Source organism: Theropithecus gelada, chromosome 12 (assembly GCF_003255815.1).
Source record: "Theropithecus gelada isolate Dixy chromosome 12, Tgel_1.0, whole genome shotgun sequence".
Taxonomy (NCBI): Eukaryota; Metazoa; Chordata; class Mammalia; order Primates; family Cercopithecidae; genus Theropithecus; species Theropithecus gelada.
In genome coordinates this window covers 37,706,667-37,722,933 of record NC_037680.1, presented here as the reverse complement: position 1 = coordinate 37,722,933, position 16,267 = coordinate 37,706,667, and the positions used below count along the sequence as shown (strand labels likewise).

The following is a 16,267-nucleotide window of genomic DNA, read 5'->3' as shown; positions in this document are numbered from 1 at the left end:
ATCATGGCAAATTGAAGGGGATGATTTTATTGTTGGCTTGGGGGGTGGGGAATGTGTGTTGGTTTACGTGAGCACTGTTGTGTCACCTTTAAGCTTTGTGACCACTGCTTTAGGAAGATTCAAAGATGTGCAATTTACTAAACATTTCCTACCTTCCCCCCCTTCCCCCATTTAGAGCGGAGGGGCGGAGGAGGGAATTCGACGATGCTAGGAGACTTTTCGGATCTGAATGAGCCAAATATTCAGTTGAATGTAACGATTTCAAGTGCAAAGTATACAAAGCGCGAGCCGGTGGCCTCTTCTCGCCCTGTAAAAGTTCCAGAGTCTGTCTTTTCCAGCTAATACAAAAGCACACAACACCTGAGCTGGTGCTTTGTGAGCAGGTCCTACGTGTCCTCGGCGCCCCCACCCCCACCTTTTAAACTGCAAACATAAATAAATAAATCCCTGCTGCTGAGAGCCACAGCGACAAGCAGAAGGGGGGGAGAAGAGGGGGCGAAAAGCAGCAACTCACCCACCAATCCACCCACCTCAGGAAGGTTCGGTTTCTTGTTTGAGCACAGAAACAGTGACAATCTATGATCTCCTTTTTAAGTTTTGAAATAATCATAAGCTCTCGGGCTAAAATGCCTTAATGTATTTGCAGTGATGTTTACCGGGTCTTTACTAAATATTTTATCAGCGAACTTGGTTGCAGATTATCTGAAGAGCATCTAACTGGGGGTAGGCGCCATGCATCCTTCTCGTCCCTCTGCATATCCTTCTCTCTGAGGTACTGGCTTGGCGACAGGTTCAAAAGCTTCGCCAGGAAAAGAGAGGGCCGAGTCCCCGTGCAAATGGGCTCGTCAGAAGCGCTGATCTGGGGAGACAGAGTGGAAGTGGTGTCAACACAGTAATCGCTACTGAAAACGTGTGTGTGTGTGTGTGTGTGTGTGTGTGTGTGTGTGTGTGTGTTTAATGTTTATATAATCTGGAGGGGAGAAAAAGCATCCATGCCAGTAATTTTAAAAGGAAAAAGAATCTAAAGAGGAATAGAAAAAAACCAATTTAAAAGGATGTTGGCACAAATAAATAGCACGAGGCCCAAAGAGACCCCGAGGTGTAGGAAGGAGGTCTCTCAGCATCCGCTCTACAGAGGAGCCCAGCCCTCGGCCTGAGCCAGAGGGCCAACAGCGGCAGAGGCTTTTTATCTGCCCAAAACTGCCTCCCGCGGCCCGGCGCTCGCTGACCTGCCCTCCCGCGGCTTTCGTCCCGGACGCCGAGCCGCGCGGGAATGAGCAGGAGGAGCGCCGCCCGGAGCTCCGCTCGGCCCCGAGAGCTGGCCGGCCCGAGGGCGGGCTCCGCCCGGGGGAGTGAGGGAGCGCGGGTTGAGCTGCGTCTGGTGCAGACCCCAGGGGCACACACTCTTTCCGTGCTGGAGGCGCGGCCTGGGCACCTCAGCTGGGGGAGCTTCTGGCTTCGAGCGAGCGCGTCTGTCCTACCCGTACCTGGGGCAGCTCCCAGAGTGAGAGCAGCGCTTGGGGACATTGGGTGGGGTCCTGAGCATGGGCGGAGACGGGTTAACCAGACTCGCCGCTTCGCCACTGTGGTGCATTTTCAGAGCGGCCCCTCGGTGGGCTGAGCGGTCAGCGCTCAGCCGAGACTGCGCCCCTCGAGGCGGGCTGGGCGCCTTGGCTACAGAGGGCACCAGCTGCGGCCTCCATCAGGGCGCCGCGGGCAAGGCCCTGCGCGGGCGGCCTGGACAGGGCAGGTTGATGACCAGATGTCCCAGACTAAAGCCGAGACAATTTTCTGGGATAAAAAGAGAGCCAGACCCATTTTTCCTTTCGAAAGCAAACCTCAGCTCTTGGTCAGGAAGCTTCATAAACAAGCAGTCTTAGCTGTTGAGTCGTTGGGGTGCGGGGGAGGGGAGTAGGGGATGCCATTTGACACTTGTTTTTCTGCCCTTGACCTTCTACCGCCATTTGCCTCATGAGAGGCTTTTGACCTCTTGACTACTTTTGGCTACTTTCGTTTCCGTCTTTCTCCCATCTTCAACTTCTCTGTCCCTGAGTGCCTCTCCCTCCGTTGCTTCGGAAAACAGTACTTTCCTCCGTTCTCAGTGGGACAGAGCCTTAAGTGTGTAAAGAGGTGAGACATCACCTGGGCTCTTTTTGAGGCTTTGCCATTCTGGACACCCTAAACTACTTTTTTCTTTTCTTTCTTTTTTTTTTTTTTAAAGGAAGAATGCTAAAATGAAATGTTAAGGTGTTAAAGGATAGAAAAGGGAAAGAGTGCACCTTCTTCAGAGTTTTTAAGGAATTGATGTGCTCTCTGACCCACTTTGGATTATCAGTAACAAATTCAGTGACTGCTCAAATATAGGCTATGCCTTGAATTTATATATACTAAGGAAAATTAAGGCTTTCCTCAGAATCACCACACGTGCCTGTGAACCATACTTCTAAAAGAAGGCCAGGGCTTCTCAAACCTTAAAGTGTATATGAACCACACCAGAATTCTTGATTATGATTCAATAGGCCTGGGGTGGGGCTTGCTTTCTGTATATATAACAAATTTCCATAAGACCCAGATGCTATTGGTCCAGGCAGATGACACTTTGAATGGTGAGGCCAGAGCTTTCAGTGCCGCCATACTAGTCTGAGAGAAAAGCAGGGACATTTCTGCACTAGAGACAAACAGTTTTGTTTCCAGAGCTGCTTTACCTCTGCATGGTGGAGGGGTAGATATGCTCACATAAGCATGCTTGAATGCGTGCACGTGTGTGCGCACACATAAACAGCTTCCTGAGTTTGTGATTAAACGCATCTTTTCAATGCCTAACTGGGCCTGGGACATCAGGCTGCTGTGAAAATAGCTGTACATTCCAAGACAAATGTGTTCACTGAGCCTCGCCTCTTAGGGCATCTTGATTTTGATCGACTCCAAATCTACAAAAATATAGGTTTTTGCTAGCAAAGATTTTGACAAGGTTCTGAAATTGGGAATGTCACCAACATGAACCAAGTGACAGTAAGTGGTGTGTGGCTACAGGGAGTCCAGGAAGATGGGGTGATCAAATAAGGGCAAAAACAGGCAAGGTAAGCCTTCCCAGTCACAGGATTCAGGATATTTTCAGAGGACTAAGTGGAAAACAAAAACAAAAAACCCTTTCAACCCACATATTGAGAATAGTTCTTGAAATGTTAAGGCCTTCTTCTGAGGGCACTGTGCCCCCCAGAAATCACTGACTAGCACTCATTAACAACATCTGCGAAATAAGTTAGAGAATCTTATTTGTAAAGGGAAAAATCATATCCAAAAAGCCTGCACACAAGTTTGAATTAGGCAAAATAAAACTTCACTAACTTCCACTTATATTTTAATTTTAAATGGTTAAATGTAATCCCAACAACTTTAATACATTTTACATGTCCTACATAAAATATAGTCACTATATCAGAAACAATAAACCACAGGACAAGCAAGAAATGCTCAGAATACTTCTTACCCACCAAAAAAGATATTGTGAAACATACTGGGAATTTAAGCCATTTCTACTTTCAGTTTCTGGTAACTTCACTAGGCAACCAATAAGAGCCTAGACTTGTTCCAGTAGGACAGTAACTTGATCTATCACAGCACTCATAACAGTTCTAGTAGGTTAAGTTAAATTCCAAGTCCCCATGTAAAACCTTCCTTTAATGAAGCCTTAGTAATACTCTCACCACATTTTCACAAGCAAGGGTGCAGACTAGAATTAGATCTTTGTCTCTCTATCTTTTGCCATACTCCTTGGTATAATCAGTATGGTTCTGAACCGTAAGTAATAACAGGGGCAGTTACTTTTGTACATCACATTAGAAGTTGGTATTAGCCATTTTTTTTCTCTATTAGAAAACTGGGTAGTCCTAATTTAGAAAAGATGAGACCAAACAATGACAAAATTATTGCTTATAAGCTTATATTAACCTCACATTATGACTACTTTTCTCATTTTGCTTTTTAGACATTATATACTTTCTGTGGTTATTTTAGATAAAAGTCCAGTAGAGTCTGCAGTAGCCAGTTCCCAGTTTCAAAACTGTTGGTAGAAATGTACTCTTTTAAAACATGATAAAGTCTAAATTAAAATTGCTCCCTTTTCTTTGTAAATGTACTCCTCCAAAATCCTAAAAGTATAATATGTTTATAAGAGAGTGAGTATACAATATTTAGCTTATGACAAATGCTAATAAAATATCAACATTTTTTCTGAGTTACTAATTAGGTAGCCACTCATTAATGGAAATCATTATACATTTGTGAAAGTTTGTTATCACACTGATGTTTTATGTGTTATAAGATCTTAAAATGCAAAGGGAAACATATCTTTGTGTGAGATTTCTAGATCACTGTCAAACGTTATTCCATCAATCCCACCCATTGCCAAAAAGACCTCAGGAAGCATAGACTGTAAATGTATTTTATTTTGTAAGTAACAATCAAAATATATTTGTGCTACTGATTTTTTCAAATATTAAATGGGATCTTAACAAAATTTGTCCACTTTGATGTACTCATGTATAACTTTAGAATCTGCAAAGACCCTGACTAAAGAAACAGAAGTAATTGCACAACTGAGACTGAAGGTGTTACGGTGCAGCAGATGATGCCAGATGTCTTACATTTAGCCAAGTACACCTTCAGAGGTCCCTTGATTTTGAGCATTAGGAACAACAGAGGAATATACACTGAAAGCATCATCAATAGCGTTTTTCGTTGCTTTATTTAAATACGACAGTATCCAACATAGCTGCTAAACACTGGACAATATTTGAGGTCATAAGTACATCCACATGTTCCTCCAAATGACGTTTGGGGTCCTAAAAGAGCAAAAATAAGGAGAGAGAAAACAGAACCATATTATTGGTAGATAAATTACTTAAATTTTTTTCAGTAGCCGATGAAACTGGTAAAGAAAGCCAGACCTAACTTAAATATTTCACAATTTAACTTTACTAGTATATTGTTACATTCTTAGAATTTCTAAATCAATAAGTAGCTAATAAAATAATAGATTACACAATGAAAGCTTGATTTACACAATGCAATGACTGTGTACCAGAGATTTTTATAAGGAGTAACAAGGAATTCTATACAGCTTACAATCATCTGATTTTTTTAAAAGTTCATTTACATATGTCTACCTGTCTGCATAGATGTGTATATTCTCTACCATTCATATATCTTGAATGTCTGAGGGAATGCTTAATTCAAAGCGGACATACCAATGGGTAAGAGTTCAGTGTGAATTCTCAGCACTTCTTCTATGTTTTATAACAGCAAAAATCAGAATTCTGTACAATCTTAATCTTTTAAGAGTAGTGCTTTAAATGATTCAGAAAATATTCTTGGATCAAAAGTTGCTGTTTGTAGTTGAAGAATTTAAATACAATTTGGATCAATTCTAAAATGTTAAGAATGTTTCATGTAGCTATTCTGAAAAAATGTATCATCGAAAATTATATAGGTACAATCCTTTAACTTAAACCCGATCATATCTATTTTTGAAATAGACTGAGTTAAAAAGGAGGCTTAAAATTGTATTGTAATAAAGGAATTTAAATTAAAATGCTTAGTATGTATTTATGTTTTAGGTGGGATTAAGTATTTGAGCAAAATTTGAAAGTTTTGAAATAAGGAATATACATTATACACAATAGAAAAATTATAATTTAAAGGATTATATTCTTACGGTTATTGTTAAAATACCCAAGACTCCTAACTTTAAACAAATGCTCATTATTGGAATTATTTCTTGGCCGTGCTTTTCTAACCCTTATTTTAATACCCTGTTTTTTTAAAACAACCCAGAGATACAATATGTTACAAATAATTTCAAGTGACTAGACTACAATATATTTTTTATTTCAGAAATAAGTCTCAGGGCATTTTAGGTGAAAAAGACTGAGAAACACTGGCAGGAGAAAAAAAGATATTGGTTTAATTCCATTATAGACAGTTTTGCTTTTGCCACGCAGTAGGCCAAACCAGTGAGGTAATAACTATATTTTTAAAAATGACTCTGATGATTATTAAACTTTGCCAATTACATATTTTTCAGTTTCATTTTTTATTTAGACCTTTTATTTGCTGCTTTAAATCTGTATCAAGAAACTATGGCCTCGGAAAGACATTTATTCAAAAAACAGTTACTGAATTCCATAAAGTATAAGGCTCCAAGTTGGTGATCTAGTATTATGATTAAAATAAGTAGTGGAAAGATAACAAGGGTGATATCACATAAGATGAGAAAACAAAATGAACTGTATTTCATTTTGCTTTTTGGGGGTATTTGTTTTTAAATTATAATACTCAGAAGGTAGTGAAATTTGATTTTCTCATTTATGACATATGATAAAGTCAGACCTTTGCCCCTACTGCTCTGTTGGAGTAATTCATTTTATAGTGAATTGGTAACATGCTTCCCTCAGTTATCTACATTACTTCTTGTGGCAGCTGGGTGATTCTTAGAGATTTCCCATCCAAGAATGGTCCTGGCCCAAACCTACATAGCTTGTGAGATGTGATGGGATCAGAGCATATGGTAGGATGGCTGAAAGCAAAGACAGCTTAGTGTCTTGCATCTGAAATATCAAGATTCTGCCAACATCAGCAATATGATAACCATGTTCCATGAAATGGGGAAAAAATGTAATCGACATTCTTTAAAAAACAGTCTAATTAATCTGTAGATTCCTTTAATTGGTTGGTATCTTCCCCCACCCTCAGATAATAGAGACTAAAATATATATTTCATCTTAGAAAAGTGAAAGAGCAAATACTTAAAGCCCTTTCTCTTCACTCAGTGTAACCCAATAAGGCTCTAACCTTTCTCAGGAATATTACCTACATATTGATAAAGTACATAATTAACAAAACTTGTTACATATGAAATAAATCTACCCTTCTATTATCTTTTCTATTATCTTATTTATCTGTAGATTAAAATAATACTTAAAAAATTAATTCAGAACACAAGTGTCCTAATTTGTTCCTGGTTAATTATTTTCACTGAAGATAGTATCTCATAGGTATTTGTGATTTACTTCTCTATAGAGAACCTGACATCAAATAAATTTAGTGACCTTTACAATTAGTATCACATTTACATGACAGAAGAAAAATGTAGAGTGGACAGGAAAAAAATTATATAGGCTGTAAAACAGTTTTAACTCTATAAGAACATGCTATTATGCAACTGCATAACTTATTAACAGTATACCTCACCTGCTTGCCAACATTCTTTATTGCCAGCTGTTCAGGTGTCATCTTATCTTCTTCTTCTACAGCCTGTGAATGAAACACAAAGGACAGAGTTTAAAATTATAAATTCTCTATTCCCACTGCAGGATAATCACCAAAAATAATGATGACCAGAATTTTCATTCATAGAACTTTTATTCAAAGAATCTACTGAATAAAATTATGCTAAACTTCATAATAACCTTCAGGGCAATAAAAACTATCAGCAGCATCATTTTGAAAACAGACAAGAAATACACAGAAAGTACTGAAAATATCTAACAGGATCACTAAATGGTTGTGTTGACCATTTGCAACACAAATTGACCATTACTGAATTCTTCAGGAGATGGGAGATGGAAGTACCTGCAGTGGCACTTATGGCACTGTGGTACTAACTAATTCTGTTCTGTTGCCCTCTCCTTTTCCTATTTGCACAGTTCTTTCCCAGTTTCCCATTTCTCTGTCTCCTTTTTTCTTATCAATCCAGCCTGCCCATAACTTCAGTATCTATTTAACTATCAATAGCACTTAGGATCAAAGGAGCTACTGACTTTTGATCCACTAAACAAATCACATGGGTTTCTCTCTTAGTAATTTCACATCTTTAAATCTCTAAAAGTAATACATGTATTCAGAAAAAAATCTGAAACTACTCCACATGAGTGATCTTTAGTAACCATGAAGAAACTGTCATTTGAAGTTTTCAACAAAAAATTACCTGAACTAAAAACCAAATATAATCAAAATTAAATTAACCCAAACAATACATGAAAACTACTTTCCACTACTTTCAAAGTTAGCTACAAACTCTTCTATGTATGATCATAACTTTCTGGCAGAGTAATTCTGAAATAATTATAACATTTAGATTAGCTACCACTACTGCCCTCCTCTCCCAATAATGGCACCAATATAAAACCTCTTTATTGAGAATTTCACACATAAGAAATCTTAACAGTTTAGGTATGTTATGGCCTGAAGACAAAACTCTGTATCAGGTGAACTTTTAGTCTATGATTTATTCATAGCATCTGATAAATTGAAAAAACAAGAAAATGTAAGGATCACTAACCTTAAGAAATGCCAACACAGCATTTACCACAAAAAAGAGTTACAAAAGGGGGTGAGATGGTGGTGGCAGAAAGCAGGGAACCAAAATCCCAGTGAGGGTTAGATTTGGATACTCTGAACTTTATAGTCTCACAGCTGCCAAATTTCTTCATGTGCGAACAATGAACATGTAGGAAATGTAATCATCAGACATTCCCCATAAACTGGGAAGTTTGGCTGCATTTCACACCTTCTTAATAGTTTTGTAAACAGAGAACTTGAAAATGAGCAAAGATGGCAAGTGTCTAATTTTATAAATGGACAAACTATCTAGAGAATTTTCCCCAGTAGAACCTGCCTAAAGAGAAAAGATAGTGAATAGGTATTGTATCTACTGATTATCAGAAGATACTTATTTACAACACATCATTAGGAAATGCATTTATGACTCATAAGCCCAAAAGAAGAAAAAGTAAAAGTTAATAACATGCCAAATCTAGAAATCCCTAGACAGAGAATATGCTCATTTTCAGAGTCAGATGTCACTCTATTATTTTCAGTATTTCCTAACTGGGAAATGGTTCTCCCACTATTCAATGTTTTACATAAATGGAAACATTGACAAAACATATTAAGAGTATGTTTTTTTGAATTACTTTCACAAATTGTGACACTATACTTTATTGACTTAAAAGCATTTAGATGAATGGAACAATTCACTAAGTTTGTACTACATACCCATTCAGTGTTAGTTGTTCTACGTACATGCCAACAACAGTACTTACTACAGTATTGGAAGGAGGCAAAAATTTTGGAATTTGGCTCAAAATACCAATCCATGTAAAGAACAGTTATTAGGGAATATTGTGGAGTATTGCAAACAACAAAGATGGTAGATAGACAATGAACGATGAAAGTCAAAAAGCACTTGAAGTATTGATCTTATTTGAAAAGTTAAATAGGTATAAAAAGCGCTAATTCAAATTTTAAAAATCTTTTACATCATTTACCCACTTTACCAATTAGTTTTTCCATTCCCAATAATTAAAAGAGAGAGTTCACAAACTCTTTGAGAAGTACAGATGGTAAAAAGTACTCCCAGCCATAGATGCCATCTGGGAAATGAGGAGCAGCTGTAGATTTAGGCATATACTAAGGTTGCAAACCCCCATGACAAAAGAGTAAGCATATCTCTTCGATTCTAAGATATTCCAAATCAAATGCCTAAATATTTTCTCTATCTACCCAAGTTACCTGTATCTCATCTACCATCTGAGCAAGACCAGTTTGTCTTCATTCACAGTTCTAATCTGGCTAGTCACCAGGAAAAATGTAAGAAATGGTTGCAGCAGAAACAAATGAAATTCAGGCACAGGCAGTGTCCTCACTAGGGAACTTCTGTGTTTATGGCAACTTCTGTGATTTGGCGTCAAATTTTGCTTTTGCATTCGTGCTCTTCGGTTTACTCAACCAACAAAAAAGCACTGAAAATGTTTGTGGCTATTCACACTAGAAACGTTTTTAACAGTTTATCAACAAAGACCCCCAGATGGCTATCCCATCATGCACGGTCTGCACAGTTCTAAGAAATCCTTGGAATTTGGTCTGTTATGTGATCATAATCCCCTCCAATGTACCCCCTATCTTACAGAGGCTTTTACTAAACCCATTAACCTCATTCTCTTTTTTCTGCTAATAGTCAAGTTTCTTATATGGACAATCTGTATCTCAAATTCCATCACTTTATTTACCCTTTTACAAACACTGATGGGATCTTTGGCACTTCACTAACACTCTTAAGGATCTCCAGGAGGTCAATTCCAATGGACCTTTTTTTTTTTTTTTAACTTTCTGAACATACTTAGAGCTACCCCAACATCTGTTTTCTCTTCTATTCCCTTAGCTTTTGCTTTTGCCACCCTGTCACTTATTCCACATCATACTTCTTTCACTATTCCTTTGGTTTCTTTTTCCCACATTAACATGTTAACTTTGTTCACACTATAACATGCCATGATCCCATTTAAATATCTTTTTAATATCACCATTACGGCAATTTTTACATAAGACAGCACAAACTGCTAAAATGGCATATACTAATTTTTCACTATTAAGCAATCAACGCATAACTGCTAGTGGATTTCAAGACAATGTATTTTACTTCTTTCATGATTTTTAAAGTATTGACTATATAAACATCATGTGTTATGGGATTGAGAATAAGTTTAAAGAACTGGCTTTGATAAAACATACTTGGGAAAGCAAAATTAACAAACATTTAGCAATTAGAAAACTGAGAAGGTATAAGAGGCTTACATATGGAGACATTAAAACTAGCTTTTCTACTACCATCACTAATTAAACATCAATATAGGCATGATTTTTACAAATATTAATTTACTGAATCCTTAAAACATCTCAATAAAGAAGTTAATCTACACTTCATATGTTAATTCCAGCAAAATTTCTAACATAAAAGGAATTTTTCAAACTCTTCTTGATCTCAAGGAGCTCACATTTGGGCTTTACTTGCCCATAAATCTCAAATCATAATGCAGTGTGAAACATACAAAAAAGGAGTGTGCACAAAGCACGATAGGGACATAGGGGTTAAGTAAATGTACCTAACTTTTTCTTGTGCATCACCTGAGCAAAGAGAGGGAAAGTCAGGGTGAGAGCACAAAGAATGCATTAGGGAGTAACACATCATGTGATACTTAGTAGTAATAGGGAAAGGGAAAAACCATGAGACAATGGCTGGATGTGGAAGAAGAGCAAGAGAGACGAGTCCAAAGTTTCAGACCTACATGATGCCTAGAAAAATAAGTGTCAGTTATAACCTAATTGGTAGAGGGAACTGTCATGAAAAAGTAGAAAGTAAGGTAGACAATACTGCTTACTCTTGAACAGCAGCATCTGAAGTAATGAATATGTAAGTGGAAAGGTCTCAAACAGTGGAGATGATAATACATTTCAAATGAGAGGAAATGAAGAGATTTCAAAGTTGTTGGCATTACTAAACTATGAAAACAGACTTTTAAAGAAAGGTATAAAAACAGAAGAGCAGAAAGGCAGGGGTTGAATCTTGGAAATGCTCATAGCAAAGGCAGCAAAGCTAGCTAGCAAAGGCAGCAGAGTGTGTAGTTGCCAAAAAGTCAGGAGAACCATGGGACTGTATGGCCATGGAAGTAAAAAGAAGAGACTTCAGAAGTTCAAAGGTATGATGTGAAGGCAAGAGGACAAGGAAAATTACTGAAAGAGATGCAAGACTCAGTGCACTAAGAAAATAAATCACTCATCTCTTTTAACGAGCTGGAAACAGCAAATTGTCATCAGCACTGTACTCTGTCATGAAAAGGTTATGACTCTGAGAACACTGGAGGCAGGCGGAAGGAAATGATCAATGATGTAGGAGGTTATATTTTATCCAGTTAGCCTTAAGGAAGGGAGAGGGGCAAAGGGTGCCATGATAGAGAACAGCTGAAGATTAGAAAGAAAGGTGCCCCTCAGAGGACATTGCATTTCCTTAAATTTTAGTTTATATTATGTTAATATTAGTTAATAACAGTGCTTATGATTGGCCACTTAATAAAGTTACATTTTTGGTAGAAAAATACAAGTATAGCATAATTTCATTCATTTAACAAATACTTATTGAGCATCTACCATTTATCTGGCAGTGTACTAAAGATAAAATGAGACAATATCTGAATTCACAGAGCTTATAGACTAGCTGTAAAAACCAGGAAATTAAAAAGTAGTAATTAGGCTGGGCATAGTGGCTCACGACTGTAATAATCTCAGCTACCCAGGAGGCTGAGGGGGGAGCATCACTTAAGGCCAAGAGGTTGAGACCACCTTGGGAAACATATCAGGACTTTGTATCTTTCAAAAAAAAAAAAAAAAGCCAGGCATAGTGGTGAGTGCTTGGAGTCCTAGCTACTCAGGAGGCTGAGGAAAGAGGACTGCTTGAACTCAGGAGGTCAAGACTACAGTGAGATATGATGGTATCATGCAGCCCGCCTGGGCAACAGAGCAAGACCTGGTCCCTTAAAAAAAATTAAATTCATTTGATAGAAGAACAAAGTTCTATTGGCAAATAAAGAAGGAGTAAATAGCACTCTTGGTGGTATGGTGAGGTCCTCAAAAGTGAGAAAGGGTTAAGCTGAGAATTGAATGAAAAGAAGGAGTTGGGATGCGGATATATTGGTAAGGAGTGCTTCAGTCCAGGAAGCAAGAAAAAGCATTATAAGTTAGAAGAACTGCAAATTACTCAGTATTTCAACAACATAAGAGTGATAAGAAATAAAGCTACAGAGGCAAGCAGGAGCCAAATGGGGTTTGGACCTCATTCTAAGGCAATGAGAAGTCAGTCATCAAAGGCTTTTTAAAAGCAAGGTAGTGACATGAACGAATCTGCATTTTAAAAAATGAGGTACATTTCACATAACATAAAATTAACCATTTTAAAGTGTATGATTCAGTCACATTTAGTGCCCCAATCACCTGTATTCCATCACCCCAAAGGAAAACCTAGTACCCATTAAGCTGTTACTTCCCTATTCCCGCCTTGCCCAAGTCCCTGGCAACCACACATCTGTTTTCTGTCTCTATGGATTTACCTAGTCTGGTTTCTTCATATAAATTGAATCATATAATATGTGGCCTTTTGCATCTGTCTTAACTTACCATGTTTTAGAGATCCATCCATGTAGTAGCATGTATCAGCACTACATTCCTTTTTATGACTGAGTAGTAGTACGTTGTCCGTATAAACCACAATTTGTTTATCCATTCATCTACTGACAGACATTTGGATTGTCTCCAACTTTAGCTAATGTGAATAGTGCTATGAACATTCGTATACATGCTTTTTGTTTGAATACTGATTTTCAGTTCTTTTGAGTATATACTTATGAGCAGAATTGCTGGGTCATATGGGAACTGTATGTTTAACCTTTTGAGGAACCTGTTTTCAACAGTGGCTGTACCATTTTATATCTCCACTAGTAATTTCTTCATACCCTTGGCAACACTTGTTATTTTTCATTGTTTTGATTATAGCCATTGTGGTTTTGATTTGCATTTTTCTAATGATTAATAATATTGATTGAACATCTTTTTTATGTGTTTGTAACCATTTTCATATCTTCTCTGGGAAATTTCTATCCAAGTCCTTGCCTAATATTTTGTACTGGATTGTCTTTTTGTTGCTGCATTGCAAGAGTTCTTTATGGTTTCTTTCTTTCTTTTTTTTTTTTTCCTATTTTAAATTCTTATATACTTTCTTTTCATTTTTGTTTTGTTTTGTTTTAAAAGACAGAGCCTTTCTCTGTTGCCCAGGCTGAAGTACAGTGGTATGATCATGGCTCACTGCAGCCTTGACCTCTTGGGCCTAGGTGATCCTCCCACCTCAACATCCTGAGTAGCTGGGACCACAGGTACAGGCCACCACACCCAGCTAATTCTGTGTGTTTGTGTAGAGAGAGGGTCTCCCTATGTTGCCCAGGTCTTGAACTCCTGGGCTCAAGTGATGATCCTCTCCTGGTTTGGCCTCCCAAAGTGCTGGGCTTACAGGCATGTGCCACCACACATGCCTTTCTATTTCTAGATATTAGACCTTTATCAGATATCTGATTTGCAAAAATGTTCTCCCCCTCTGTAGGTTGTCTTTTCTCTTTTTTTAATAGTTTTCTTTGATGCATGACCAATATGCATTTTAGAAAGATCATTCTACAGAATGGAAAATAGATTTGAATGGGAAAGACTGGAGATGCAAGGAAACCAATGAGGAGGTAAGGCAATGGAAGTGGCAATGCAAAGAAGCAGATTAAGTCAAGAATTTAGTCAGAATGGTTTACTGATTGAGTAGATGTGAGAAAAAGAGAGAGGAGTCAAGAATAACATTAATAACATCAGAAGTGGTTGTAGCCATCATTTTATTAAATGCCTATCATGTGCCAGATGCTTCATATATATCACAATCCTCAACCTAATTTTAGAGATAAGGAAACACAGTTCAGAAAGGCTGACTTGCCTCTAGCCAGACACGCAATAAGCAGTGAAACTGTGGCTTAAACACAATCCTATGTATCTCCAAAGACCTCAAAGAAACATTCATGGCAATTGGGGAAATCATTACTTTTCACTGATACAACTTGAATAATAATAATAATGTCAAATGCATGATTTATTAAGTGGCCCTAAACAACATAGATGCTTCATAAAAATTTCACAGAGAATTCAATTTCAAAATGTAATTACATGAAATAGAGATGAACAATAAAGATCATACATGTATGTGCACACATGCTTGTGTGTGTGTACGTGTGCATGTAAGAGAAACTGTAGTTAAGGTTGTTGGAAAACATTTCTATGGCAGAATCTGATAGTCACCTTCCTAATGTCCATCTTCCCCTTCTTCTGTAACATAACCCTGATTTTACTACAGGTATCAATGATCCCAGCTAAAATACCACATTGCATAAACTTTCTTGCAGCTAGTTGTGTCCATTTAACTACGTCCTGCCAAATGAGATATACAGTTGACCCTTGAACAAATGGGGATGAGGGTTATGGGGGCTAACCCATCACAGGTGAGAATCTGTGTGTCACTTAACTATTAATAGCCTACTGTTGACTGAAAGCCTTACTGATAATATAAACAGTTAACACATATTTTGTATGTTATATACATTATATACTATATTGTTACAACAATGTAAGCTAGAGAAAAGAATATGTTATTTGGAAAAGTATAGGGAAAAGAAAATACATTTACAGTACCATACTTATTTATCAATACAATAAGTTTACATTATCTGTTTACAAGGTGAATTACCTGTCTGAAATGGCAGGCAACAGCAGCTGGGGACCTCAATCTATAGTACATATCAAGCAATTCAACCTTCTCAACTGAGCATGGGGCCATGTACAACTGTGTTTGTATGTATACGTTTTGACAATTTTTTATTTTATAATAGATTAGTGTATAGTTTATGGTAGCAAATGATAAACCAGACTAGTGTCTCCTATATTTTATGCATTTGTGACATGCCTTTTTTTTTTTTTTTTCAGTATTTCTGGGCTGCCAGGTGCTGTGGCTCATGCCTGTAATCCCAGCACTTTGGGAGGCCAAGGCAGGCAGACTGCTGGAGCCCAGGAGTTCAAGACCAGCCTAGGCAAATAGTGAAACCCCATCTCTACAAAAAATTAGCTAGGCATGATGGCACATGCCTGTAGTCCCAGCTACTCGGGGGACTGAGGCAGGAGGATTGTGTGAGCCCAAGTGGTGGAAGCTACAGTGAACCATGATCATGCTATTGCACTCCAGACTAAGTGACAGAGTGAGACCTTGTCTTTAATAATAATAATAATAATTCTGGGCTATGCAGTTTGTCTGAGGTGTTTTTCAAATTGTTGTACATCTCAAAAAAAATTATAGTATATTTATGAGAAAAATCCATGTATATATTTGAATCTATACAGTTCAAATCCATATAGTTCCAGGGTCGGTTGTAATCAGGAGTGCTGTGTGGAACTTATGCAAAGGATCCTGAAAGGAAACTGATTTATCCCCCTTTTGCCCTTTCTTCTCTTCCTGTTGCATGAAACTTAGATGAGATGGCTGAAGCTATCGCAATCACAATGAATCATGAGGTGACCTAAAGGAAGAAGGCCAACACAAGGAAAGTAGAGCAGAAAGACAGAATGAACCTGGGTCTCTAATGTCTTTGAAGTTTTATATTGGCCTTGAAATATGAGACATACCTTTCTACCTTGTTTAAGCCATTGTTATTTTGAGCTAACACAACCTTACATATAAGTATTACTTGCTTAAAGCAAAAACTGAAAATAATTCAGGCATTACATAAAGTATAGAGTCTCCTGCCTCACACATACTGCTACCAACACAATATGTTGACATATATGCAAGATAGAGATACTT

General features: G+C 37.7%; 1 protein-coding gene across 1 annotated transcript in view; it reads right to left on the bottom strand.

Annotated features, from left to right (window-relative positions):
• Window positions 1-4,428: 4,428 nt before the first annotated feature.
• The window catches only part of PSMD14 (proteasome 26S subunit, non-ATPase 14), a 111,089-nt gene continuing 99,250 nt past the window's right edge, over window positions 4,429-16,267 (bottom strand). Inside the window, exons 11-12 of the mRNA XM_025404321.1 lie at window positions 7,252-7,314; window positions 4,429-4,844 (exon numbers count right to left, since the gene is read on the bottom strand). Of these exons, the coding sequence (XP_025260106.1) occupies window positions 4,746-4,844; window positions 7,252-7,314 (162 nt within the window). The 3' untranslated portion in view covers window positions 4,429-4,745. The remainder of the gene's footprint in view (window positions 4,845-7,251; window positions 7,315-16,267) is intronic.